This window comes from Cladosporium halotolerans (genome assembly GCF_011745625.1).
Source record: "Cladosporium halotolerans strain TM138-S3 chromosome Unknown Sca6, whole genome shotgun sequence".
NCBI classification, from domain to species: Eukaryota; Fungi; Ascomycota; class Dothideomycetes; order Cladosporiales; family Cladosporiaceae; genus Cladosporium; species Cladosporium halotolerans.
In genome coordinates, this window is record NW_027191457.1 from 48,189 (window position 1) to 74,798 (window position 26,610).

At 56.5% G+C, this 26,610-nt stretch overlaps 8 protein-coding genes across 8 annotated transcripts; 4 read left to right on the top strand and 4 right to left on the bottom strand.

Annotated features, from left to right (window-relative positions):
* Positions 1 to 112: 112 nt before the first annotated feature.
* WHR41_02359 (uncharacterized protein) lies at positions 113 to 1,174 on the bottom strand (the record flags this gene model as incomplete). Its single annotated transcript, XM_069370965.1, has 1 exon — positions 113 to 1,174. The coding sequence occupies one exon, from the start codon at positions 1,172 to 1,174 to the stop codon at positions 113 to 115; it is 1,062 nt and encodes a 353-aa protein (XP_069231829.1).
* A 5,200-nt stretch (positions 1,175 to 6,374) lies between these two features.
* Positions 6,375 to 8,634, top strand: WHR41_02360 (uncharacterized protein; the record flags this gene model as incomplete). Its single annotated transcript, XM_069370966.1, has 4 exons — positions 6,375 to 6,524; positions 6,581 to 7,838; positions 8,118 to 8,293; positions 8,353 to 8,634. 4 exons carry the CDS (start codon positions 6,375 to 6,377, stop codon positions 8,632 to 8,634), a joined length of 1,866 nt encoding a protein of 621 aa, XP_069232038.1.
* Positions 8,635 to 8,994: 360 nt separating this feature from the next.
* On the bottom strand, positions 8,995 to 11,175 carry WHR41_02361 (uncharacterized protein; the record flags this gene model as incomplete). The annotated part of the gene is made up of 4 exons (XM_069370967.1): positions 10,898 to 11,175; positions 10,749 to 10,845; positions 10,273 to 10,696; positions 8,995 to 10,212 (listed from the first exon to the last, which is right to left on the bottom strand). Exons 1-4 carry the CDS (start codon positions 11,010 to 11,012, stop codon positions 8,995 to 8,997), a joined length of 1,854 nt encoding a protein of 617 aa, XP_069232037.1. The 5' UTR covers positions 11,013 to 11,175.
* A 930-nt stretch (positions 11,176 to 12,105) lies between these two features.
* On the top strand, positions 12,106 to 13,470 carry ncs6 (Cytoplasmic tRNA 2-thiolation protein 1; the record flags this gene model as incomplete). Its single annotated transcript, XM_069370968.1, has 1 exon — positions 12,106 to 13,470. One exon carries the CDS (start codon positions 12,106 to 12,108, stop codon positions 13,468 to 13,470), a length of 1,365 nt encoding a protein of 454 aa, XP_069232040.1.
* Positions 13,471 to 14,498: 1,028 nt separating this feature from the next.
* Positions 14,499 to 16,843, bottom strand: WHR41_02363 (uncharacterized protein). The gene is made up of 3 exons (XM_069370969.1): positions 15,364 to 16,843; positions 14,977 to 15,263; positions 14,499 to 14,860 (listed from the first exon to the last, which is right to left on the bottom strand). The coding sequence occupies exons 1-3, from the start codon at positions 15,482 to 15,484 to the stop codon at positions 14,819 to 14,821; spliced, it is 450 nt and encodes a 149-aa protein (XP_069232039.1). The 5' UTR covers positions 15,485 to 16,843; the 3' UTR covers positions 14,499 to 14,818.
* Positions 16,844 to 17,502: 659 nt separating this feature from the next.
* On the bottom strand, positions 17,503 to 19,551 carry WHR41_02364 (uncharacterized protein; the record flags this gene model as incomplete). The annotated part of the gene is made up of 2 exons (XM_069370970.1): positions 18,820 to 19,551; positions 17,503 to 18,762 (listed from the first exon to the last, which is right to left on the bottom strand). The coding sequence occupies exons 1-2, from the start codon at positions 19,408 to 19,410 to the stop codon at positions 17,503 to 17,505; spliced, it is 1,851 nt and encodes a 616-aa protein (XP_069232034.1). The 5' UTR covers positions 19,411 to 19,551.
* Positions 19,552 to 19,735: 184 nt separating this feature from the next.
* Positions 19,736 to 22,597, top strand: WHR41_02365 (uncharacterized protein; the record flags this gene model as incomplete). Its single annotated transcript, XM_069370971.1, has 1 exon — positions 19,736 to 22,597. One exon carries the CDS (start codon positions 19,736 to 19,738, stop codon positions 22,595 to 22,597), a length of 2,862 nt encoding a protein of 953 aa, XP_069232033.1.
* Positions 22,598 to 22,836: 239 nt separating this feature from the next.
* WHR41_02366 (uncharacterized protein) lies at positions 22,837 to 26,254 on the top strand. Its single transcript, XM_069370972.1, has 3 exons — positions 22,837 to 23,147; positions 23,235 to 23,421; positions 23,481 to 26,254. The coding sequence occupies exons 1-3, from the start codon at positions 23,068 to 23,070 to the stop codon at positions 26,202 to 26,204; spliced, it is 2,991 nt and encodes a 996-aa protein (XP_069232036.1). The 5' UTR covers positions 22,837 to 23,067; the 3' UTR covers positions 26,205 to 26,254.
* Positions 26,255 to 26,610: the final 356 nt, after the last annotated feature.

Consider the following 26,610-nt stretch of genomic DNA (forward strand, 5'->3'; position numbering starts at 1 on the left):
TCGTTTTTTGTTGCTGTGTCGTGTCAGGTCGTCGCACGACAAAGCCCAGCCCCGGTCCCCGAAACGCCAGTGCGAAAATATGCCCAAAAACCAAAAGTGCTGTCACCGCGATCTAGTACTGCGGGCGCGAAGCCATGGTCGGCAGGAAGCGGGCGAAGATGTTGCCGGCGCGCTGCTTCTTGACGGGCTGGGCCTCGACGGCGGAGGCCATGGTCATGGGAACGTGGTGCTTGGCAGCGGGCTGCAGGTTGACGACGGAGTCGTTGGCCCGGATGTGCACGGCGGGCTCGGCAGGGTCGCAGGAGTAGCTGGAGGAGATGCTGGCCGGGGAGGTGGAGGAAGAGCTCGAGGCGTAGGAGGAGGCGGAGTGGCTGCGGGTGGGCGGGGAGAGCGAGGGTGTACGCGAGGAGGTGGCGCTTCTGCTGCTGCCGCGGCTAGCGGGCGAGCCGGCGTAGTAGCTGCGCTGGGCGTAGTCGGCGACGGTGGGCTCGGCGTAGCGCATCTGGCGCTGGGCGAGCTCGAGCTGCTGCTGCTCGAGGGCGGCGCGCTCTTCGCGGAGGCGCTTCTCGGCTTCCTGGGCTTGCCAGCTGCGGATGGGGGCGAGGAAGGGCTCGAAGTGGTGGAAGAGGTCGGCCTCGCTCACGTTGAGGTCCCAGTCGAGAAGGCCGAGGAGCTGCTTCTCCATGAGGTTGACTTCAGTGATGCTGAAGCCGAAGTTGTCGTAGCCGCGGACGGAGGTGTAGCGGGCCCAGTGCTTGTTCTTGGGGGAGGAGTCGTTGAGGTTCTTGGCAGCGAGGATGAGGGAGGCGAGGAAAATGCGGTGGACTGTGCAGCGCATTCCCTTTGCCACCGGAGGCAAACGCTGGGCCAGCCTGTCGAGGTAGACCAGAGAGGTCATGAGGGTGGGGACCTGAACGTGAGAGCGAGTAACCAGGGTGCTGATGAAGAGCTCAACGGAAGGCAGAGAGGGGTCGATCAGGTCGGCGGACTCGTGAGGAGGGGTGCCAGGCGGGGTAAGCAGGCTCTTGTTGGATACTGAAGAGTCCTCGCAACGGATGACCTGAGACGCCTTGTGGGCGAGATATGAGACCATCTCCTGTGAGACATCGAGGTAGATGAAGTGCTCCAGGGCAGCGGCGTTCTCAGCCTGGGAGGGCGTGGGAGCGAAAGACATGTCGGGTAGTGTTGGTGGTGGTCGTCGTGTAATTAATCCGGTAGGCGGTTGATCGTTGACCAGTGGTAGGAAGTCGGGAATGCAAGAGACAGATCTCTTATGTTTCGAGAAACGACGACTTATTGATCGAAGTGGACAATAGCAAGCGTGGCTGGTGTCGGGTGGAGTGTCGCGGATTGTTCCAGACTATTGTCGTGCTGTCACAAGCTGGTGAGTGCTGGATAGAAGAATAGCAAGGCCGGTCGACAATAGGATTAATAGTCCAGGCAGTGAGTGCAGTTGGACCAAGGGATAATTAGATGGACGTTGATCGCTCCAGGCGTTGACGATATCCAGATATCGCCAGGCGGTGATGTCGGCGTGGGCTCGCGGGCAGCGCGTCGGTGGGAAATTGGGGAAAGACAGAATAACGGCGACCGCACGACCAGCGAGCAGGAGCAGCTAAGTGTATGGAGGTGTAGCTCGGCAGCACGCACAGGCGGTCGAACAGGAGAGCACGCGAATCGCGGTCTGTGGGCAAAATGTGGTACCGGTGGGGCGGCAGGGGAGGCGTGAGGGTTCCTGTCGAGGGGCTTGGTGCAGGAGACGGCGCAGGACGTGCAGCCGTTGGACGGGGATGACGAGTGTGCGTGACGGGGTCGGCGTAGCGGAGGGGAGGAGGAGGAGCGCGGTGTGTATGAGTCGGAGCGGCGATGGATGATGTGGTCTGCCTGGTGACCGGACGGCGTGGCCCTTAATACCTTGCCTGGCGGGCCTGGCGGGCATGCCGGCCATGCCTGGCGAGTGGTGGCATGCGCGGGCTGGCCAGCAAGGCGGGTGTGCTGCGCTGCTGGCTGCTCGACCCAAAACCTCACGGCTGGAGGGCCAGAGAATGTGGAGTGGGCGGCGGCAGGGCGCGCGCTGGTTGGCCGAGGTGGGCGCGCGCGCTAGCCAGGGCGACGGCGCAGGGACTCACTCGGACGGGCTCTCCCTCGACAGCCTCCAGCGGCGCCCAGCGAGCCAGCAAGCCCCAGCAAGCCCCAGCATCTCGCACGCCTGTTTCACTTGCTGCGTGCGCGCCTCGCCCTCCGCCGTTTCACCCTGCCGCTCCAACCGCACGCCTCCATCGCCGCTCGCCAGACGCTGCTCGCCCTCGCCACGGCGGTGAGCGGCGCTGCGCGGTAGCGCGGCATCGTCCACGCCTCACCACGCGCCGGCCTCGCCTCTACTCGCCTCTATCCCGCACCGCATGCGTTTCGCCTGGCTCTCGCCCACCGCCTGCTGGCCAGCCGTGCCTTGCAGTCCTGCCGCGCCCGCCGCCGCGCCAGACAAAGCGCGTGAGAGCGTCTTCACGCCAGGCACGCCTCGCGCCTTCGCGCCAGACACCGCGACACGTCGTGATACCCATGGCGCGCTCCAGGGGCAGCCCCGGCCATGACGCCGGTGCGACTATAGCCGCCGCTCTGCTAATCCCCTTTGGCTTCTGATGGACAGGCGTGGCGTGGAGATCTGCCAGCGTGTGGCACTGCGGGCGTTGCGATCTGCACAGCGCCCACCCTCTCCTCACCTCGTTATATTCACATGTGAAGTATGCACCATCGCGCAATAACGCCCTGACCGCGTCCCGTGGCCGCGTGGTGTGGTTTGGTATAGCTGGGTATAGCTGGGCGTGTCCGAGCCGTCTGTCTGGCTTTGGCTGGTGGCGCAACAGCGCGACGCCCAACCTTCGTCGCTGAATCATCCCGCGCCACCGGCCGTCAAAAGTCTCAGCTGGGCGGTCGAGGGCGCGCGGGCGAGTGGCTCGCCAGCCATATCCACCGCCGCATCTACATCCCGCAACGCGATATAACAATGAACATCGCTGCAGCCTCGCGCGCGAATGGGAGCGCACCAGCAGCCATTAGGTTCGCCGTCGGCGGGCTCGGCGGTCGGGCGGCAGCGCGCGTACTTCGACCCTGCTTCGCGGGCATCTCGGCTCCAGACACCAGTCGAGCTTCGTCTTCCAACCAGGCAGACCCTCACGACCCTCTGATCGTCCGTACGCCAATCACCGCCGCCTTGCCCGGCTCCTCCACCACGCTCCTGAAAGATATGTGTCACCTGCGCAAACCATATCATATCACGCGTCGTCGCCGTTGAAGCTATCGAGCCTCCAAACCGCATGACTTGCGCAAGCCGGGAACTCCTGCCCATCGCTCGCCGCCCAGTCACGCGCCGGCACACCGCACGAGGTGTGCGCATGCTTCGGCGACGGGAGGCAGATTTCTCGCGTGCGAGCGAGCATGCCATTCGGCCCTTGTGGTATATCTTACATACATGCGAATATCGACACGACAAGCTCGGTGGCGCACAGGGCACGCCCACACTCGCTCACCAACGCTCTCCAGCCGGACAGATCGTCTGCTGCGCCAGTGTCGGCGTTCATCATCAAGCGGGCCTCACGCGCACTCCTCCTCCACAGGCCTTTGACTAGCGCGCAAAGCCCGGTGCTCAACTGATGATAGAGCGGTGGAGTCGAGTCAGAGCGCAAGTCCACCGCTTCGTGTCACGAGCCGTCCATCCAGTCGCAACGACTCGCCACTCACGTGCATCCCAGACCCGCGCCCGAAACACTTTCACCACCGTGAAACGCCACGCCTCTATACATAGTCCCGTGCAATTGTGTGACGCAGCTCATCGTATCAGACCGCGCACCTCGAGGCCTCACACTCAGACACAAAGCCCCATTGTTCAATCCCAACGACACGCTCTGCGTCGCCGCCAAGCGCGGCCTCTGAAACTGCACCGCCCTGTCCTGTCCTGCAAGCCCGCAGGTCGTACTTTCTCTTACCGCGCGTCAGTCTGTCTGTAGGGCTGCGCAAGCGCCGCGTTGGAGCCTGCGACCCATGCTCGACCGAGCAAAACATTTTCTGCTTCGCGCCAACACTTGGAAGGGCAAGGGTGCGAGTAATAATACATACGGCCCATCAATGCTGACATATTGTAATCGCACGGCGCCTATCCGAGCTGCTGACGTGCCGGTGGTTCCTAAATTGTCTCGAGTATCGCTTTTTCCCGGCAGCCTTAACATGACATTCTCGGGCTTGGACTCCAGCACGCACGGCAAAGTCGTAGCGCCTCCTCGCTTCACTCTTCCTCTCGCTAGCATTGCGTCACTACCTCCTCGCGACCGTGCGCTAACCGCTCTGTAGAAATGTCGCAGAGGAGATTTGAAGACGATGAGGCGTTGCAACCCTATCTATTCGGGGGATAAGACATTTTGCGCTATAGCTCCTCGGGCCCGCGGCCGAAAGCCCGCTGCGCTGCGATTCGCCGTTCGCGCGGCATCGCCTCTATAGCGACTCGGACTCCAGGTGCTGTAGGCCGCACGCACGTCCTGTGGCGCCGCCTTGTCCCCAAGAAGGCAGCGCATATACACATACGGCTCGCGGGCGGAAATTCGAAGACGTTTTGATAAGTTCAAGTCTTCTGCCTTGCCGTGTGTGTCCCGTCGATTCCTCGCATTCCGTCTGCTGCCTTCCATCCAAAGGGTCAGCCCCGTTCTATTCCGTAGCCTACAGGGGATAAGACACACCAAACGCTCTACACCGCGTCTCGCGCTCGCATGGCAGAGCAGAGCAGTTGCGCGACCCGAACCACGTCACCCGTCGTCCGTCGAAAGCTGTCTCACCGCCAGCGACGGTTCTGGCTCCTGCGCCTTCAGGTTCAGGAGGAGATTTGGATCGCGGGTGCGTTGGGGGTTCGGGTTCAGTCTCTCACAGACAGACTCGGACGCGCGAGAGGGGCGTTGACGTGGGAGTCGGTCTCTCACAGACAGACAGACACGGGCGGGCTGAGCTTTTGGTTTGGGGATGAGACAGCTTTGCGTGGTTTGTTCCGCTCCGCCACCTTCCGGGCGAGGTACGGTTTGCGATGTGGCGGACGGTGGGGGCTGCCGATGGTTCTTGGTCTGTTCTTGGGGTTGGAGGTGGGAGCGCGAGGGTGGCCTGGTGAGGAGGGTGGTTTGGGGATGAGACAGGTTGCGAGTCTGGACTGCGGAGGTCTGACGGCGAGTTGAAGTTGTTCAAGCGATCACGGTTTGGTCAGGAAGGTGGATGGCGCAGAGCGCCGGGCTTGCCTTGAGTGGCGAGTGCGTGGACGTGGACTTCTCGTCGATGGTTTCGATGAGGTACGGTATGGCGTTTGGGACGGGTTTTCTTTTCCATCATTTGAACCACGTAGTGTCTGGTTGAGAAGTAAATGTTTCTGAGGAAGGATTGTTGTGCCGTGAAGTCAGCACTCGATCGCGTCATGGATTCGTTTGTCTACTGATCGCGAGGGCGTGATCATCCAAACCGGGTATTGATTGTTAGAGAGTGCAAGCCATCGATTGTTCACACGCAACGCAGAGAACGCCGAGTATGGGTTGAACACTCTCTCGTTGAAGAGTCCACGTTCCCCTGATGTTGGAACACGTTGTTTCTATCACGGGTCTGTTTTCCGAGTCAACCCACCGATATCTTTTTGATTTTGGAAGGTGTTCTGCACAACGACGAGTCTCCGGCTGTGCTGCCGACTGATCGTAAATACCCCCCCATTGTCGACCCGAGTCCGCGTTCGATCTGAGGGATTGCCAGTGACAATGATGAGATGTGTGGATAATGTGCCACTCTGCGCATCAACATTGCACAGATGATGCTTTGTGGGCTGGAAATAGCTGTCAGAAGACCATCTACTAGGGTTAGGGTTGGGGCAGCTTGGGGTTCCCACTCTGACGGGAATTGCGGATTTCAAGGCGACCGCTAGATTTAATCGTACGGATACAAAGTTGACATGGAGAAGAGAGTGTAGGCTATATTGCTGTGTAGTTCACATCCCTGTCTTGTACGCTGCTGCCCTTTGAACAGGTTCGAGCCCTCTGCGAGCAACACATGGTGTTTCCACAATCGACTACATGTAGCGGGCTTACAGAACTCAACAACATGCAGATCGATCGTGATTCCATGTGATAAGCCGGCTTCACTGGTTGACCTGTAGTTCTACCATTGGATCTAGCCTAGGCTAAAGTAAGTTGCGAAGGAAGGAGCAAACCAAGGTGTTGACAGCGGGTTCGGGATCGGCTCGCGTTTCAATTTATTTACGCGAGATAACTTGAAGCTTCACGAGCTGATTGCACCGCACCACTCAGCTTGCCCGACATCTCAACCACAACCTTTCACCACACAGCTGAGATCAAGCTGCCATGGCCATGGATTGGTCCGCCTTTGTAGGCTATATGACTCAGCCGCCGGAAGACGATGTAGACGACGAGGATTTCTACAGCTTCGGTCCAAACACCGTCAAAAGTGATGACCACATGCAATCGACCGCAGGCGCATCTTCAACTGGAAAGGTAGGTCACCTCCGACATTGTTCTCGAGTCTGCTGACCCATGCTTCTCTTGTACAGCTTGATGCAAACGTGTCAACAGGAACCGACGCAGTGCAGTCCAACAGCAATGCTCCGATGACACCTTCAGCCGATGATAACCAGAAAAAGTTCGAACAACAGAAACAGCTCGAGACCCTGCGCAAGAGGCTGCTTGCAAAGAGAGCAAGCAGTGCACGCCCTGAGACGCCCTCGAAGACGACGAAGTGGGATGTGACACCGCAAGTGCAAGTGCAACAAAAAGTCGAGCAACAGAGCATCAAGAAAGCAATGCGCGCACAAACTGAACAGCCAAGCGATGAATATGGGATTGAATCATTACTTGCCGAAGGCAAAGCCGCAACAGAACAAAAATTGGCTCGGGACAAACAGGCAACCGCTGCAGCACTGACAACAGCAATGCCCGACCCGGCGAGAATGAATTCACAGCGAGTATCTTCAACAGGCTCGGCACATGTGGATGTCGATCATGAGCGGCTCTCCGGCTCCAACACAGGATCCGCAGGTCCAACTCAGAGCAACAATACAAGACCACATCAAGCTACTGACATCACAACAGTCAACAGCAACTCTACCGCGCATCCCGTGAAACTGTCTGATCCGTACTACGAGGATCTTGCTGTCTGGCTTGAATTTACTGGTTATCATGACGTGCAATTCCGCAATACGAAACTTAGCACCTACAAAGAACGCCGGGCGCTTGAAAAAGAGGCGGCCCGTATTGCAGAAAGGCTTGAGAAGCTCAAGGAAGTGGAGAAAACTGACTTAGAATCCTTGCGAGCAACAACAGCACACCCAACACCGGCCTCGCAGATGGCGCCACCACCGCTGCCGTCCACGATGCCGCCGGGAGAGATTCGATCTGGTGCGAATAGCCTCAAGCGCCCACATTCACCAGACTCTGTCGCGGCTGGAAAAGCAAGCCGCAGCTTCACTGACTCCGGCTACAAATTTCGAGGTGCTAACGGACTAATGGGAGCGTCTCACGACCTCTTCAGCGCTTCACAGCGTCGTCAGAGCCATTCGAAACGTCGTAAATCGTACGATGAACGCCAGGAAAGGGACCCATCTCTTGAGCGCCGCCTCAGTAATTTCGGGCCTCGAGGCGATGAACACGCCCGCGGCGATCACTCACAGTGGCCGTCTTCTCGCGAGCCTCCACGACGTTCCAGCGCCCGTGAGCACGAGCGCGAAGCTAGGCTCGGGTTCGGCAGTGTCAACCATGCTGGTGGCGCGCTGAACTACAGTGGCCCTGCGAGGTTGGATCTCCACAGAGGCGGTCAGTCAGATTCCTATCGTCCAAATAACTTTTGATGTCATCGCTTGCGGCTCAATCGATCATTGAACGCAGCGGAAAAGACCTGGTAATCGAACCGCATCAGGAGGAGCACAAAGGGTGCTAATCACTTCACACTCACCAGTAGCATGTCTTCAGCAGTACTGTGGCAATCCCACACTCAAGTCAATAGCTCTTAATCACTCAGAAAGAACAAACATCTCCCATCTCCCAAATTGCCAACTTGAACCCCCAGAAGCCCTTACCAACCACTCCTCACAGGCGTCCGCTACTTCATGATCAAGTCCTGGAACCACGAAAACGTCTCGCAAGCGATGAAAGACGGCCTGTGGGCGACGCAGGAGAAGAACGAGCGCCTGCTCACCGACGCTTTCCACACCAGCCGCCACGTCATCCTGCTCTTCAGCGTCAACCGCAGCATGGCCTTCCAGGGCTACGTGCGTTTCCCCAGCTCCACGCACTTTCACATCTCCCATCTAACACCGATTTCACGCAGGCCCTCATGACCTCCCCGCCAACGCCCTCCCTCTCCCTCCCTTCTTTCTGCGCCAAACTCAACTGGGCCACGTCGCCGGCTTTCTCGCTCCGCTGGCTCGCGACGACCCCCGTGCATTTCCGCAACGTGGGGCACTTGAAGAATACTTGCAATCCGGATGAGAGCGGGATGCCGCGCGCGGTGCTGGTGGGGAAGGATGGGCAGGAGATTAGTCAGGATGCTGGGCTGGGGGTTGTGGAGATCTTGGAGGAGGAAGAGCAGAGGGAATGGGGGAGGGAGTAGGATGGGGTCTTGGGGTTTGGAAGCGTGGGCAGTGGGTTGCTGGTGCTGGTGAGGAGTCGGCGATGTTTGGAGAAGCAGTGTAGCTATGATACGACATCGGTACGACGTTATGGGAATGATAGCAACCCTCAGAGATCCACTGGCTTGAGGTGGGCCCATGAAGTGAAGTTTAGCTTGAGCGCGCTCGATTCCAAATTGAAGCTTCTTTGCTTCTGTCGATTTCGAAAGCTCACATGCTTCTTGCATTCCGAGGAAACAAGGCAACGTGAACTGCTTGACTTTTGTCTCTTATGGATTTGTGACATTGACAGGGATCACGTAGCCTAAGCCTTTTGCGTCTCACCGCCATGCGACCGCTCTTTAACGGCTGCACACATTGAGCCTCGCAACACTCGGGTCATGGTCACTAGCAACATCTTCCTCCGCAACCCAAGTGTTGACGTGCACGTGCTCGAAATCGCCCCTGCCAACCCTCCTCGTCGCCCACGAGCTAGCGTACATGTGGTCCAGCTGCTGCTGGCTCGCGCCGAAAGTGTAAGTATACCTCTCGTTCTCCGGCACCTTCCCGACGACATCCAAGTCCCTAAGCCCGGAGACCTCAACAAAGCGACGGAGGGGCTCAACGACGGCGAACTCGTTGAAGTCGCCCGCGGCGATGACGGCGGCGTTCTTGTCCTGCGCCAGGATCTCCGCGATGAAAGAGCCTGTCAGCTCGGCCTGCTGCGAGCGGCGGTCGACGCCGCCGTTGACGGGCGGGCGAGGGTCGCCCTGGAGAGAGGACGAGCCGCCCTTGCTGGTCCAGTGGTTGTTGACGGTGAAGAAGGTGCCGCTGCCGTCGACGAGCTCCCAGTGGGCCGCGAGCGGCTTGCGCGAGTTGCTGAAAGTCGTCCCGTCGTCGATGCGGCCGGGGTTGAAGCGCAGAGCCGGGCCGGCGACGACTTCGTTGACGTCCGTTGCGGTGCCGGGGTTGGGGTCGCGCAGGCGCACCTCGAGCGGGTTGTAGAGGTAGGCGGTCTGTATGTTGCCGCCGGGGACGCCGCCGTCTTGGTTGTTGACGGGGTCAACACTTACGGAGAGGTAGTCGATGCCGGAAATGTCGCTGACGGCTTGCGCCAGGGAGGCGAGGGTCAGGTTGGCGTTGGTCACGCCGTTGTTGGTTTCGCCGGAGTTGTCTTGGACTTCCTGCAGGAACATGACGGAGGGCGTGTTCAGGTAGTCGACGATGTGCTCGGCGACCAGAGACACGCGGGAGTTGTTCGGGGCGAAGTTCTCGATGTTGTAGGAACCGAAGGTCAGTCCGTTGCAGCGGCCGTTGGATGAGATGCTCGAAGGCGGCGGGATAGCCTCCTGCGAGCTCTTCACCTTCGTGCCGGTCGTCGGGAGGATGGCGTAGAAGCCAAAGACATACTGGACGACGCCGGTGATATCCTCGAGCTGGTCGCCGAGCTTTGTCTCGTTGGTGTTCTCACTGCCATCCAAGGGCGCTCCAATGATTATGGTCTCTGGGTTGGAGTCCCGATTGGTGACAGTGAGTCCACCGCGAGAGTTCTGGCCTGAGACTTTCCAGTTGCCACGGACCTAAGTTATGTTAGTTGAATAAGTCCAAAAGTGTTGGCACCGTGACACTCCAGCACTTACCCACTGGTCGCCAAAGTTGTTAGCCTGGCGTCCGAGAGCAGTGACACCCTTGACGGTGACAAGCTCGCCGGACAGAGACTCCCAGAAGTCCATACCATACTTCTTCGGGTCAAGGCGAGGGTTGACTTCAGAGACGCGTGACTGCTCGTTAGGAACAGCAAAGACATCGCCATTGTCCAGGCCGCTGAACTGCTCCCTTGGAGGCTGGAGGTCCTTCTTGCCGATCAATCCGGAAGTCTTGCCCTCAAGCACAACGGCTGTGACGGTGTTGCCACTTGACTCGACACGGATGTTGCGAGGATTGATGATCTCGGTGAGATACAGGTAATCGTCGTTGGTGCGGTATTCGGTGACGTTGCCATTGATGGAGATCAGATCGCCGACGGTAACGTTTCCAAGTGCGTTGCGACCAAAGACATAGACGCTACATATGTCAGAAGCTGATCTGGTGCAACTCTGTGAGACTCAGGACCAACCTCTCCGAAGTGCGATCATCCTTGTCAGGTGTCGGGGAGCGGATCCAGAAGCCATTGGGCCCCTTCGCTGTGACGAGACCAGCAACGTCCTCGACGCCTAGTTTTGTATGTTAACTGATGTGTGCAAATTCTGTATTGCAGGTGCTTACCAGTGCCGTTCAATGGGGACAGGTATTTGTCTCCAGTGATCTGCGCGATGGTAGTGGCGGCAGCTGAGGCGCCGGCGAAGCTGAGAGCTGCAACGAGATTCTTAAGCACCGCCATCACGACAAGACCTCAATGCAAGTATAGCGCTGGCTGAATAGATGCTCATGGGGCATACAATGGTCTGGATATATAAATCATCAAAATTACCTGCTTCCAAATGCCTGTCGGCGTACTGCGCGATAAGGCCATTCACAGTATCTCGACAAGCACGTGGGTCTTTGCAGCCCTCGGCCAACGCTTGATTGGGAAGTTGTCAAGAGAAGCCGTTCGACTTGGCGGACGGAAAGATGCAAGGCGCAAGCTAAATTGCTACCCAGTCAAGCTAGCGATCGGGGCTACAGCAAGGTACAAATTGGCATACAGAGACGAGGCTGTACATTGCAAGTTCAATTGGATGACACAGGCGGGAAACTTGGAAGCGGACGGCAGGCGTGGGCATCAGCCGAGGCGTCTTAAGCCTAGAGACTCACCAATCGAGGCCGTGCTACCAGCATGCGGGAAAGACCGTCCAGTTTTTGGGGACACGGAGATGCGAAACCACGCTCGGCTAAGTGTTCTGATGTGCTTGTTGCGCTGCTGTTGGCTCGCGGTAAATGCGGTGGCCTGCGTACATGAAGACCATGCCACTAGCGCCATGATGCACGGAGGCTCGACCTCTGAGGACTACAGCGTGAGCACAACTTCTTGTGTCTCGCAAGAGATGACACGGGGAATGACATGTTTTGTCGTCTTACCAATCAGTGTTGGAGAAGCGTGACTGTTGGAGGGTACGCAGGTCTGAAAGAAAAGAAGAGTCGCTAGTGACAAGTGGCGTCAACCCTAAAAGCTTTTCTTCAGCTCTCGATTTCGCTTAGAATTGATATCTTGAACAATCAGATGAGGACAAGGGCCGCTCCCCCTTTGCAAGAGTTGCTCGCCCGATCAATAATCAATTGGCGAGACCGACAGGGGTTCAACGAAGGTTGGCGGGCAGACCGCCCGCTAGTATCCGTAACGATCTCCCCGCGTCCTTATCGATTAGCCCAAGAATCTTAATCAAACCGGCCTCCAACGCCAGAAATGATTCATGAATTTGTCGGCCGCTCACAAAATATCTTACGAACTCATGACTGCACGATAACCACGACACTTCACAGAGCGACGACCCACCATGCCGCCACGTGAGTGTGAGATCTGCCACACCAACCGAGCGCAGATCCTCCGACCGAAGAACCACGCCCGCATCTGCGCGCCCTGCTTCATTGCAATTTTCGAAGACGAAGTCGCCGAGACTGTCACCTCTACGAACCTCTTCAATCCAGGCGAGAGAGTTGCGATCGGAGCCTCTGGCGGCAAGGACAGCACTGTGCTTGCATCTGTGCTCAAGACGCTGAATGACCGCCACAACTGGGGACTCGATCTCGTGTTGCTGAGCATAGACGAGGGAATCACGGGATACAGAGATCACTCGCTGGAGGCTGTGAAGAGACATAGTGAGCAGTATGACCTGCCGCTGAAGATCGTCAGCTATGCAGACCTCTATGGCTGGTCCATGGACCAGGTGGTGGCGCAAGTGGGAAAGAAGGGCAACTGCACATACTGCGGCGTTTTCCGACGGCAGGCGCTTGACCGCGGAGCGGCCATGCTCGGAGTCGGACACGTTGTCACGGGGCACAACGCAGACGACGTGGCGGAGACGGTGCTCATGAACCTGCTGCGAGGCGACCTTCCGCGCCTGAGCAGAGCGACGAGCATCGTCACCAGCACGCCTTCTGCCGCGCTGCCGGAGAATGGAGAGGGTGAAATCAAGTTTACGAACGTTAAGCGTTCAAAGCCGCTCATCTACGCGTACGAGAAGGAAATTGTCATGTACGCGCATCACAAGAAGCTGGACTATTTCAGTACGGAGTGCATATACTCCCCAGAGGCCTTCCGAGGATCCGCGAGGACGTTGATCAAAAACTTGGAGCGCATAAGGCCAGAGAGTATCTTGGATGTGGTGCGCTCTGGCATCGATATGGCCAAGCTCGTGCCGGGAGCGGAGGAACAAAATAGCCAGAGAGCATGTGGCGGAGAGAACAAGGCTGCGGCGGCGAAGACCGACGAGGGCGACGGTCTTGGAGGTTGCGGTAGCTCGAAGGAGAGTGGTGGCGAGATGGCAGCTATGGAGCAGAAGTTGCTCCAGGACGAGGAAGCGCAAGCGAACGGGAATGAAGTTGAAATTAAGATGCCAAAGAAGACGGTGAACAGCCAGAACGGCGTCGCCAGGGACACCCAAGATGCGGCAGACGCCGAGATTGATGTGAAGAACGGCCAACAGCAGAGTCCTGCCCAGCAGACTGTGCCCATACGTACGAAGGAGGAGAAGAAAAGTCGCAAGCGAGGCAAAGATGCTCCGCCTCCGAAGCAGAAGCTCGGCCAGTGCGAACGCTGTGGTTACCTCTCTTCACAATCTGTGTGCAAGGCTTGCGTTCTGCTAGAAGGCCTGAACAAAGCTCGGCCTAGGACTGGGATTGAAGTTGGCGGCGGAGACTGAGTTTGGTCCATGGCACGGAGTTAAGCCAACACTACACATCACAACGAGCAAGATAGCTCTTTGTTGCTGCGGGAGTCCGCCAGATGCTCCGCGGTCAACACTACCGTCTGAACACATGGTCGAAAATATCCGGCTACGTCGTGCTTTGCAGAACCCTATGAAACCTCACCTAAGAATTCCACGATACAACGGAGGGAAACATTCCTGACCCTCTCGTGGACAAGCACAATCGGATACAGAAGGCTCATACCGGACGAGTCGAGCTGCTAGCTCGGCCGAGCCAGTCGATCGTAGAAGTCACCCGGCATGTAGGATATAGGACTTCACGGAGATGAAAGGGACAGACATATCGTCACATTCGATCGAACCAGACGCCTTCGCACCTACGAGCTCTTCTTGAAATAAGCCCCCTCACACGATCTACATAGCATCCACAGTAGGAAAGGAAGACAGATGTACACCTCACATCAGGCGGGGAGAAGATACAGCTACGATGTATTCGCACGACATACCTTAATCTCATGTCTTCTTAAGGCAATACACATATCGAACGAAGCAGGCAGATACGCGAGTCCTCTGCTTCCAACTATAGTCGAACATGGTACTGCTGCCCATGTAAGTCTGAAGCATCTACAGTATGTAACGTCTCGCCGGAGCACGCCCTCGACAACACTTCCAGATCGCCTTGAACGCATATCGAAGTAAGTGTAAGGCTGTACATGAGACTTTCGCACCTCGGGAATAGCACACGCAAGCTTGCTTGCTTGGGCATTGCGTTGATACCGCGCTCCCAGCGGGTGAAGTCGGATCGGTTGGCGTTCATGCTTTCGCGGCTGTTCGCGGCTGGGTAGCGGAAGCGACATCGGGAGGATATCTTCACACCTCCATGTGAGCGGGCGCGAACGGAAGCTCCAGGCATTGCACGTGGGGGGAGGAGATCATGGGAAGCTGTGTATTTCATGTCCTGGAGATCTGGGAACTGGGAGCATATAGATTCGAGGAACGTCACGTGACAGAAAGGCGCAAGATATTGCTGGTAGTACAAATGAAACATGTTTCCCCAGCCATACGGCCAGGTATATATATGTATATACAGTACAGATGACGTTGCTTGCGCTCTGCCGCTGTTCCCGTAGAGTGGAATCGAGAAGGTTGGGAACATCCGTTTGAATCATCGTAGGTGGTACAAATGGATTTGCGCTCCTGCTTTCTATCCATCTATCCGTCTCCAGACTACTGGTACACGACCAACACCGGTACTACGCTGCTAGGCGCAGCATCGCACTGCTTTGTCTCCCCCATCGACTCGCATCCATCTCCATCTCGGTAGGTAATGGAATGCACATTTTTACAGGAACTTGGCCATCATGGCAACCATGAGGTCGAAAAGCTGTGGTGGTTGGGTCAGCGGGAGTGTGCGGGGAAAATTTTGCGGAGACCTCCTGAGGCCATCTCCATCAAGGTTGGACGGAGATGGCGGGAAGTTCATCATCGGGTGATACGTACACCAATGGCCTCGACGAAGGCGAAACCAAGAATGGCGTAAGAGAAAAGCTGGCCACGGAGGGAGGGGTTGCGGGCGACGGCCTGGATGAGGGCGGCGAAGACGAGACCGATACCGACACCAGCACCGGCAAGACCGATGGCGGCGGAGCCCATACCGATGTTCTGGGAGACCTGGACGAGGGCGTTGGCCATCTCAGAGGAGTAGGCACGCTTGGCGATGGGGGAGGCCTGGCGGGCCATCATCTGGGTGCGCTTCATGGTGTTGAAGACGGTGTTCTTGGGGACCGCTGAAGCATCGTTGTCAATGGCTGTTCTCATCTCTTTTCCGAAGGCATTGAGGCTGATGGAGCTCAGATGCGAGCTTTTCATAGCTTCAGGAGAGCTTACCAGAGTAGGCGCGGGTGAACTTCTGGAGCTGAGCAGCCTGGAAGGCCGGGCGGGCGACCTTCACGGAGGACTGGGCGGCCATGGAGGCCATCTTGGGGGCGGCGACGCGGAAGGAAGACATTGTGATGGTGGGTGAGGTGGTGAGATGGAGAGTTGAGATGGGTGGTGATGGAATTGGGATGGAAAGTGTGGTCGGATGGATGAAGGTGGTGTGGAGTAGGAGCTCTGTCACGGGCAAAGTTGAGGGACAGGACAGCTTGGGCGAATTTTCTTGGACAGGACCGCTTAAAGGTCGGATCGAGGGAAGGGAGGTCGGAGCGCGGCGCCTGGTCTGGTCGCCGCCAATGACTGGCGAGAGGGCCTGCCCGGCCCCCTATCCGCGGACGGTGGCCTTGTCTGACCCACCCATTAGCGGGACCGGGCAAGGTATGTTCGCCATTGGGGGTATAACTAGACGAACGCCCCGTCCCAATGCTGCGTGTTTCCCATCAAGTTCCATCAAGGCAAGCATCGGACATCTTTTAGATGTTGGCTTGAATCTTGTTGATGGCACGACTGAGAGGACGAGATGGCGAAACGTGTTGGTCCATTGGTTGAGAGACTTGGTGGATGGATACGGCAATGTGGAAGTGGTCTGTGTTAGTTGCCGTCACGACCTGACGTCCATGCGACAGATTCCGTCCGGCTTCGCCCGATCTTCTGTGGTTCCGTCACATTCGCGCTCCTGCAGTCAGACAGACATGTCACCAGACAATCTAAGGCTCGGAATGTATCTCAGCCGCACCTTGAAGATGTCTTCTGATGCCTGTTGGTTCCCTCAAAAGGCGTATGTTGGCCACGGTGTAGTCGTCATCGCAAAAGCAACAGCTGGCGACGTCTGCGCCAAGCGAAGCCAACGTGTTTCCGGGCGCCGATGTGAGATTAGGCTCTGTCAGAGTTTGCCCGTTTCGCGCTGGCCATTGGCTCGCTTGAGGTGCGGCTCAGACCGCGTGGGTGCTACCGCGGCTGATGAACCATCAGCACGGATTGCCCGCCGAAGCCGCAGTGCGTCCTCCTGAGCTGATCCCAGAGGGCCGGGACAGTGTTAGATGACTGCTTCTTGCGCATGCACTCCTGCATGAAAGAGAGCGAGACCAGCGTGCCAGTCGAGGAGCCAGGGTTTTCAGACCAGCCGAGCAGCCAGATGGCATCGCAACATACAGAGGCGTGATCACGAGAGGCGGGTGCGCCGGCTCGTCCGTGAAAAACTTGACTCGATGCCAGACCCACTCTTATCATGGAGCCGCCTCAGTAGTGTGGCCCCAGTCTCAAATCGAGCGCTGTCCCGCGACAGGGTCTGCCAGTCCAGTGTCCGTGACATCCAAAGTAAAGGCAGCTCTGCCGCCACTCGTAGATAGGTCTCTGGTACTTCGCGCAACATGGTGTTGTACCATCCTCGCAGGGAGGACGGAGAGTGGTGTGAGGAAGGACGTATACCCGGGCAAAAAGAGGGGTTTTTGGGAGCCTGCCACGCCAAGGCTTTAGCTTTGCGAGCTTACCTGGTCGGTACCAAGTACAACAGCCTGAGGACCGAGCCAACATCTATTGGGAATGCCTAATCAACTTCGTCGAAACTCTTCGTCGGACCAAGGAACGTTTCGACATTTGCCTCCAGCTGTAACGTACTCGCGGATCTGGAGGAGGGTGATGTTGCAACAAGATCTGCCTGAGCGATCGACGGACAAAAGCAGCGAATGAGCGCGACCACGACTTAACTAAGCGAGTGCACTTTCGAGCGTCTGATCGTGTCAAAGAACCTCAGAGAAATTTCATGAGGTAGGTGATTTTGTGTCCATGGTCGTTTGACAGGAATGATCAGGGCTTCCAAATTCCTTGGACCAAACGAGATCTTGGAACCACCACTGCGAAGGCCCTCGTTCTTGAATTCGGATTGCATTGCCGGATGCAATATCACGCGATCTCTTGGAATCAAACGATTTGGCAAAAGTTCAGCAGCAAGGTGGCATTTCATGTCGAGCTGGGCCGCGAATTGAGAATACCAAATACAAGGGCGCGTTTTCCAGACGGCTCAAGTCCACTTTATCCGGAGAAACTCTGGATGTTGGAGAAAATGCCGAGGCAATATCTAAACGACCGCCTTCACACCAAAACCACATCCTCCGCCGAGACCCAGCCTTTACTTACCACGTCGCCGAACATAACCGCCCGCGACTGCACGAAGCACTCGCATAACAATTTGAAGGGCTTTTGCGCGGAATTTCTGGGCGGGAGCGGGCGAAGTACAACAGGAACGTCGCCTCCGAGCAACAGGGCAAGTACGTCTCCCGGTTCAACGCCCGGAGTCGCAAGGCCGACATAACCCGATTCGAGGGTGTGGAAAAAAGTACGGCCATAGCGCGATGCGCTGGTGGGCTCAAGATGATCGGACTTGGGATATTTGCTGCTTCGAGACTGCTTTCCAGAAACGCTTCTGTGGCCTTCTGAATTAGGGGTTGGCGCTGGAGTTGATTCGGTGGTCGTGACAATGGTGTCGAGGATGATCGCGGATAATCGAAGCTTCGGGCCTGCGTCGGTGGGCATGATTTCGAAGTTGTCGCGATGATCGCCTCCAGCGCGGTACTCGCTGCGCATGCTTTCTGTCCATGCGTCCCGTGAGGGAACAGTGACAATGCTGGCCACTGTTTTTGCCCAAAAGGGTGCCAAATGCCAGGTGAACGCCCAGTCTGGCACCCACGAGGGTAAGTTGTAATGTTGGTGCAGAGCACCTGCGCTGTAGACGATGCTCATGAGCTGGAACGTTCGGGTCGTTTCGCTGAGCTCCCTCCAGCCGGCGTAGCATGCCTCGATGCCGTTGATGTAGTCTTGCGCTGTATCGATGTATAATCCTTCGACCGAGCGCGTATAGTCCGGATTTGTGCTCAGCAGCGTCATGCTGTGAAATGCGTATACTTTGTCTCTATCGTTCGTTGCGTTACTGCCTTTTGCCAATATCAGCAGCTGGGTTATATCGGTATGCAGCTGCCCAGCCTTCTGCTGAGCCATCATCTCGGTGATGATAGCTATCCGCTGCTTTGGATTCCCCAACAAAGCCTCTTGCTTGAGGAAGCCAGTGGACTGCTGAGATGCGCGGTCTCGCACCAGCCCTACTAGATTCTCCCAAGACATGAGAGCCTCGCCGCCGCCGCAAGACACTCGAATAGTCGAAGCCAGACAGACCTCGCTGATCACCCAGACCCTTGTGAACCAGGGCCTCTCGAGCAGCTTCTGAACGGCATCCTGGAATTGCCTTGGAGGCAATATGCGGTTCAAAGTCGACCGGACACTCTCGGAGTCGTTTCGCTTCATCTTCTTTGCGTATTCGCAGAGCTTGTCGCCGCGATCGAAGTCTCCAAGCCAGACCTATCGCGGTTGTCAGTTGAGGTGAGGTCTCAACACATGCAGACCTGAGATGCGTACAATCACTTGCTTAGCTCGATTGTAAATATGCTTCATAATCGAGACTTGATGCCCCCTCTCCTCGAAGTCATTCTGGTTGATGCATATTTGATCAACCCATATGAGCGTCTTTTGCTTACGCCTGCGGATGCTCCGCAGCGCTGTCAACAAGTTGCTCGTCACCTCAAACCTATAGCCATTGACGAGGATGTCCGCATCCTGCACTGTAGTCTGCCAACAGTACGACAAGCATTTATACTCTCTACTTGGCGCTTTAGATGACTCCCATATAAGCTCGATCTCGATCGTTTCTGTGCTGTTGCCAGGTTTGAGGACGGCAAGGCGGAATAGATGCCCATCCGCCAGCGTCGTGTATCTGAAGGGTTGCACGTGTTCAAGATTCGTTTCGCTGTGTCGATGTCGCCTTCTCCGCCGTGAGCTCGAGGGGTCAGGGGACGCAGAGAACGGACGAGCGTCGGCCACTATATGGACGTCCTCGTAGCCAGAATTATCGAGCGAGATCGAGCTAAAACCAAAAGACATTCGAGGGTCGATCAAGTCAGGGTCCTCGTAATCCAGGGAATCGCGCATTCGAGGCGAGACACTGACCATGATGAACCCGGCGACTTGTCATGTGAAAAGTTGAACTCCAAGGTCTATCTGTATGCTCTAGGAATGTTCGTTGTCGTATTTGGTGGCCAGGCATGTTCATTCGCGCTGAAAGGTTATGGGGACTATCATTCACTGCACGTTGGGCGCTGAAACATTCAAGTTGCCTGCAGGCAAGGGCAGCCTCACGCTCCCACCGTCAGCCTCAGCCGCGTGTGGGGAGAGGCAGCCTAACAGCGACGACGTCAGACTTGCCTCTATAAGCACCGATAAAATACATCTCATGCGAACAACATGACTTTGACACCCAGGTAGCCTCCATACTATCATGGGAACTCTCACCGCCAATCAGCCCCGTCTGGACCAATACTGCGAGCACAAATTGCCCACGTCCTGCCGGCTATCATCCATCGGGGAATGCTGCGCATGCTACGACGAGCGCGCGCACTCGGCCGCTTACACTACATACGTTGACGGCATTGGTCTTGTCTCTCGTGGAACGCGATGGCAGCGGTACTGCTGGTTTTGCAAAGAGTTCTGGGAAGCCCGCGTAGAGGCCAGTGGTCTCAGGCCTGGCCAGACCCGGATACCTGAAGTGCCTGACCAGAGCGCATTCTTGAACCGATGGTACGAGTTTCACCAGGGATACCGCGTCATTACGAAGGAAGATGGCACAGAAGAGAAGGTCGCTGTTTTGGGAGAAGATATGCGAGATGTGGAACCAGGACACTTGCCTAGAACACTCGAAGAGCTTCGGGAGGGTAGAGAACGCAGCGCTTTAGAAGCAGAGCAGCAGAGCCACCAACAAAATACAGAACAAGAGGCAGCGACTGCGGGTCCCTCATTTGAAGAAGCATTAGATCAATTGTTCCTAGATGCGTCTGCCGAGGACGAGACACCAGCACGCCCTGCACCGTCTCAGGCGACTGGAGCAAACATACATGCGCAAGCCATGATGGCGACAGGGCCGCGTCAACGCGAATACCAGGCTCGCAGAGTTGCCGCTCTTCGCCGCGAGCTGCACCGCATGCGCAACGGAATTGAGCGGGTCATTTCTGGACTTCGCGAATTCGGCGAGAATGTGCCCGACGCAGGAGAAGCAACTGGTAGGCTCGCTATGCTGGGGAGGACGCTCGATGATATATCTGGCGTGCCCTCCAACGAAGAGGCCAGCTTAGCTATTCGCAGTGTCAACGACTTGACCAACCGCGTTGCAGCCTCGGAGTCCGATCAAACATCAACGGCGATGCAAGCTAGGATCGATGAGGCGAGGGAACACGTCAACGAAGCTAGGCGAATGAGAGATCAGGCTGCCTCGGAACTCGATGTCGCAGAACAAGAGTTTCGTACATCTAACCGGCGCCTGCAGCAACTTCAACGCGATCGACGGACCGCGGATAACTACACACGCCTCTTTGGCACCCGTGAAGAGATGATGGCGCAAGGCAATGACTACGAGAGTCCCATTGGAGGCATGTTCTCACGAGCCTACGAACGATTCAACGTGGCCGAGCAAGTCAGGCAGGAAGAACGTACTCTGCGACAAGTACTGGAGCAGGAATCACGATCTGGGGGTGAGGACGCGCTGAGGCGACTCCGAGAACTTGGGGGTCAGCGGCGCGATGTCCGGGGAGTGCGCCAGCCGCCACGGTTGGCTCAAGACTCGACATCAAACACAACGAACCTTATGGAGGAGGCCCGCGATGAAGTGTTCGCCGGACAAACATTGGCAGCTATGGCGGAAGAAGCGGAGCAAGTCGCAGAATCGGCACATGATGCACCGCCGGGCCACAACGATCGCGAGGATTCGGCTTTGGAGGAATACTATGGATTGCTAAGACGTCAGGGATGGAGCCAACAGCCCGGCGAAACTCGCTGGAATCCAAGCAGGAACTTCCCCCAGAGCATGTTAGAGGCTGTTGTCTCGGCCCGTGAACAAGAGAACTTGAACCGCAACGTTGCTTTGAGAGAGATTGGCGACACCTACCGCGCAGGATTAAATCCACGTATGCTGTCACCTGTCGAACCATATTCTTCGACGGCCGTGGATCGACGGGAAGATCTTGTCCACGTACTTCACTTCCTACGAAATGAAGACCACAGGACATTACACACCAGCCTTGAAGTCAATCAGGTCTACATGGGTCTTGCCATCTGCGCCTCCAGTCTCGAAAGCCCCGAAGTCTTACGAGAACTTATGCCAAGGATGTCTGAAGTCATGGGTGGGCTGGACCCAATTAGCCTGCTCCAGAACGACGACCTTGTGTGGGATTGTAGGCTTCCTGCCGCGAGATTGGCGAGAATCAGGCGGACTGGTCAACAAGTGTCATTTTCGAACCAACCGCAATCGACAGATACTGAAGTCATGCGCGGGAACATGGAGGTGATGGCAGAGGCCTTTCAGATGAGTGCTGAGCTGCGACGTAAGAGCGGGTTGAGCCCCATAGCGCAGCTCAACATGCTGAACCGTCTTCAAAGCGGCCAACGCATGGAGGCAGATCGCAATACGCTATCATCTATGCTTCTCGAGGCAGATACAGTTCAACTCGCATCAAGCATTCATCGCCAAGACCGCAGCCCTGGAGATAGCGAGCAGCAAAACGCGTTCGACGAGCAAAGGAGGCGCGCAGCGCGTGAGGGTGACAACAGCCGCCAAGGACTGGACGCTTCGCGCCGTGAGGCCTCTGCATTTGCGATGGCGGCCGGTAGACTGGCCATGCAAACAGGATCACAGGGCGTGATGGGCCAGGCTGCCAACCGAGCTGCCCATAGTAGCTTCGCAAACCAAAGCGCTCTTCATCGCGCACTGAGCGAACGTGAGCATTTGTTCACTAACATGCGCGGCCGTATGACGGACAGCGACCTACGTGCCATAGGGTTCGATGATTTTGCCTCATCGTCTTCGGACTCGGAGGAGGAAGATCAGGCAGTTGGATTGGACGCGAAAGACAGCGGTCGCCCTGAGCCGAAGACAGAGGAGGAGATGACTGTTCAGCTGGAGTGCCGCATCTGCTACTCGCAGACCGCGGACGTGGCTTGCCTTCCTTGTGGGCACTTGGTTATGTGCAAGTGGTGTTCGGACCAGCACAGTCCGACCATGCAGCATGACAGGACGCGACCCAGAAGGGCAGCGGCTTGTCCTGTATGCAGGAAATCCATCCGGCAAAAGGTTCGAGTATTCAGGGCATAGCATGGCTAGAAGGACCGGTAAAGCATTACTAGTAATAGATGAACGCGGCCATCTGCGATCTGCTAAATTTTATCTCTGTAAGTGCTGCAATCATTCAGCGACTCCCATCGCGGTGGTGGTGGTAAGCCCTAAGGATCAGGAATGTGCAGCCGAGCAAGGCCGGAAACGGCGGCGTAGCTCACCACCGACAACCCATCGGGCCATGGAGCTCGCGCTGTCTGTAGATACGTACAGGCCGCAATACTATGCGCTGGAATTTTTCAATAGTTTTCGTGACCGCTACGTTGACTTAAAGTTAAGCTTACATCCTTGTGGGAGGAGTCTAGTCTGGTCATCACGTCAAGCGCGCGGGTTCGCAAGCTCGGTCAGGACGCAACATCGCATCTCCATCTCCACCTCCACCACATTCCCATGCACAACGTTTCACTCCTCCACCACCACCGCAGCCGCCCTGTTGCGCGCCAGCCTCCATGAGCTGGAACCTACTAGAGCGCTTCATCGAGTCTGAGCACTTCAACAAGGATCCTTCCCTAACTGTCGCATACCTCGCGTGAGTAAGCCCGTCATCCCCACAAGCCCAAGGGACAACTGTAGCTGGATTTCCGGCCAGAGTCGCTAACAACAAATTGCTACGCAGGAGGTACGCGAGCCACGTTGGTATCCACTATGTGCTCTGCTCGAAGTTGCGCCAATTCAGCTATGAGGAAATCGAGTTCTTCTTGCCGCAACTATGCCATCTGCTCATCTCGATTGACAATGAGTCCATGGCCTTGGAGGAATTCATAGTGGACTTGTGTGAGGAATCAGTCAATGGCGCTCTGTTGGTAAGTCTTAGACCACACCTCGATTGTTCAATCGATCATAGGCTAAGCGTGCGCAACAGACTTTTTGGTTATTCCAAACCTATCTCAACGACCTCTCCTTCAAACCCGCTTCGAATGCATTCCAGACCTGCCGGAGGATATACAATAAAGTACAGAGCATAGTATTTGGAGGATCGGACCCGTCACCGAGAGAGCGAATACAAGAGAACGTCTTGCCGGTCACGGTGCTGTCGAGCCTGGTGCTCGCCAGTGTTGCCGTGCCCCTGCTTCCCGGTCTCGCAGGGCCTCTGGCCATTGCTCAGGCGAGGCGACCGCGACCTGTGGAGGAAGAGTTACCGGAGACATTGACGCCAGTGCAAAAGATTGGGAGGAGCCACACAGTTTCAGGTACAACCAGCAGTTCGCGGCGAGCGACGCATGGCCATGGCGAGGCGAGAGAGGCGCCCAGGAGGAAGACACGAAGGCCTCAAGCGCTTTTGTCCAGTGATATCAGTATTGCGCGCACTCAGCCTCCCAGTCCGAGCCCTACGGCCACTGCCCATCCGCGGACGAACGATGCTCGGAAAGCATCCCACAGGCAATCCCTAGCTGTCACAAGCGGCACTCCTGGATTCATGAGCAGTCACTCCCTGCCGGATCAGCGGAAGCATAGCCTTGTGACCTCGCCAACATCCCCTGGCGTACCTCGACGGCCGAGCGACATGTCAAGGCGACATACACACTACCCAAAGACTGTACCGATTGCGGCGATGGGCCGTGACCAGAAGATCCGAATTCTGCGTCAAAACTATTTCCGTACTCAGATGCAGTTCCTCACTGCTCTCGAAGGCATTTCGTCGCGTCTTGTCGCAGTGCCCAAGCCGGCTCGATTAAGTGCCTTGAGGGCTGAACTGGCGCTCATAGCGCAAGATCTTCCGGCAGAAGTCGACATTCCCTTCATCTGCCCGGCAACGCTTGTAGACGGCGTAGCAAGCAAGAGCAAGCATCATCGCATTGTTCGCCTTAATCCTGCTGAGGCAACCAGCTTGAACAGCGCAGCCAAGGTCCCGTACCTTCTCATGTTGGAGGTAATTCACGAGGACTTCGATTTCGATCCTGACACCGAGGCCAACCAGCAGCTGCTCGCAACTCTACTCTCCGAAAGAGGCAAGCAGCGACGCAAACTATTTGACACATCAGACGCAGCTCGGGCGGACTTGGACCATTTACCGCCACCCCAACAAACGACACAAAATGATAGTGTCTTCGAACCCACCATGGGAGATTTAGCCAGCCCAGCACTTTTACAAGGCGTCAATGGCGATTTCAAAGGATCTGAAAGCCCCAGAGTTCGGGGTCATCCGAGCTCAATAAAAGATTCACCCAGGCTATCCATGGGAGTAAACGCCAACCCATCCGCAGCAGCGGTGTCGACACCCAGAACGTCAGATGGTCCCATCAGCAGATCGGGCACTCCAGGCTTGAGACAGTCGCCCTACGTGAAAGGATCTACTCCAGATCAGGCCGAGGTGTCCGCTTTGGCAACTCACATGCGCACGGCGGCGCAGATGCTTGCACAGCTGGAACTCAGTGCTGCTAAAAGGCCCAAAGCCGAGGTGGCTTCTATCAAGGCTAAAATCATAGCTAGCATGCAGACCCTAGAGGAGCAGAGTTTCTTGTCCGACGATGCGCTATCAGAGCCGACGTTCGAGACAATAATGGCCAAAGCAAACGAAGCCGCCACACACGCGGACGCCGACGCTCTCGAAGATGAAGAGCTATCACCAGAAGCCGATCCAAGTATCTCGTCAGGGAGAGGAGCTGCTCGTATGGAAAACGACATGAAAACCGGTGGTGTGCAGCGCAAAGGCGACCGAGATGATCCATCCGCGGCGACTTTCGGCGAAGCATGGGAACAGAAACGAGAGCGCATTCGACGCTCTTCGCCGTATGGCTGGGTAAAGAACTGGGACCTGGTGTCAGTGATCGTCAAGACCGGCGATGACCTTCGGCAGGAGGCATTCGCTTGCCAATTGATCGAAGTCTGTTCTAAAATCTGGGCTGAACATAACGTCGATGTCTGGGTCAAGAACATGCGGATCCTCGTCACTGGAGAGTCTTCTGGTCTGATTGAGACCATCACCAACGCTGTATCGCTTCATTCTCTCAAGCGTTCTTTGACCCTTGCGGCTCTTGCGGCTGCCCCGACCACGAAGAGCAAGGGCATTGCGACTCTACAGGATCACTATACGAAGACCTTTGGCGCTCCTGATTCTCCAGCATACGCAAAGGCCACCGATAACTTCGCGAAGAGTCTTGCAGCGTACAGCATTATCAGCTATGTCCTCCAGCTCAAAGATCGCCACAACGGCAACATCCTCATCGACTCCGAAGGCCACGTCATTCACATTGATTTTGGCTTCATGCTTTCAAATTCGCCCGGTAACATGGGTTTCGAAGCCGCACCTTTCAAACTGACCCTCGAGTACGTCGAGCTTCTCGGCGGCGTCGAGGGCGCCGCCTTCGTCAAGTTCAAGGAGGTACTTAAAGACGCATTCCAAGCACTGCGCCGCGATGCCGAGCGCATCGTCATGCTTGTTGAGCTCATGGGTAGAGAGAGCAAAATGCCTAGCTATGGCGGCGGACTGATCAACGTCGTCGCTGCGCTTAGGGCTAGATTTGTGCTGGAGAAGAGTAAAGAGGAAGCGAGAGAATGGGTGGAGGACCTGGTCGCGAAGAGTGTGGGAAGCTACTACACGAGGCTTTACGACACCTTCCAATACAGGACGCAAGGCATATACTGATGTGTGTTGGATGTTGGTAGGATTGAAACGGAATTACGATACTTCCACGACCTTATGACCCGTGCCTCCTTCATCCTGGCCTAGTCCCCTTTCAGCGTTCTCAATACTAACAAATCCAGACCCCTCAAAGACTACCTGCGGCCCGTCGAATGCTCGGGGTCGGCCTTGTCGCTGCCTGCCTTGGTGAACCGCTGCGTGAGATTCGCTCAATCTTCTTGTGCTTGTTCCATGAACGTCCTCCGCGAAGTCTCTCAGCCTTGCAAACAAGCTCAGGAACAACCATCATCACCTACTCGATATCCTCCCTCTCCAACTTCGCCATCTCCTCTTCTCCCACGAGCCCCAGAACATATTGCTTATCCTCTTTCGAAAGATCCTCAAACCTTGCCTCCAGCGTCTCCCCCAC

What these genes read in the sequence shown, in the direction of transcription:
- WHR41_02363 (XM_069370969.1), bottom strand. Translation starts at nt 15,484, where the DNA reads ATGTCTTCCTTCCGCGTCGCCGCCCCCAAGATGGCCTCCATGGCCGCC. An exon ending in GTTCACCCGCGCCTACTCTG is followed by an intron (nt 15,264 to 15,363) that starts GTAAGCTCTCCT and finishes ACGATGCTTCAG; the next exon opens with CGGTCCCCAAGAACACCGTC. An exon ending in CCTTCGTCGAGGCCATTGGT is followed by an intron (nt 14,861 to 14,976) that starts GTACGTATCACC and finishes CAACCACCACAG; the next exon opens with CTTTTCGACCTCATGGTTGC.
- WHR41_02366 (XM_069370972.1), top strand. Translation starts at nt 23,068, where the DNA reads ATGAGCTGGAACCTACTAGAGCGCTTCATCGAGTCTGAGCACTTCAAC. An exon ending in CTAACTGTCGCATACCTCGC is followed by an intron (nt 23,148 to 23,234) that starts GTGAGTAAGCCC and finishes ATTGCTACGCAG; the next exon opens with GAGGTACGCGAGCCACGTTG. An exon ending in CAGTCAATGGCGCTCTGTTG is followed by an intron (nt 23,422 to 23,480) that starts GTAAGTCTTAGA and finishes CGTGCGCAACAG; the next exon opens with ACTTTTTGGTTATTCCAAAC.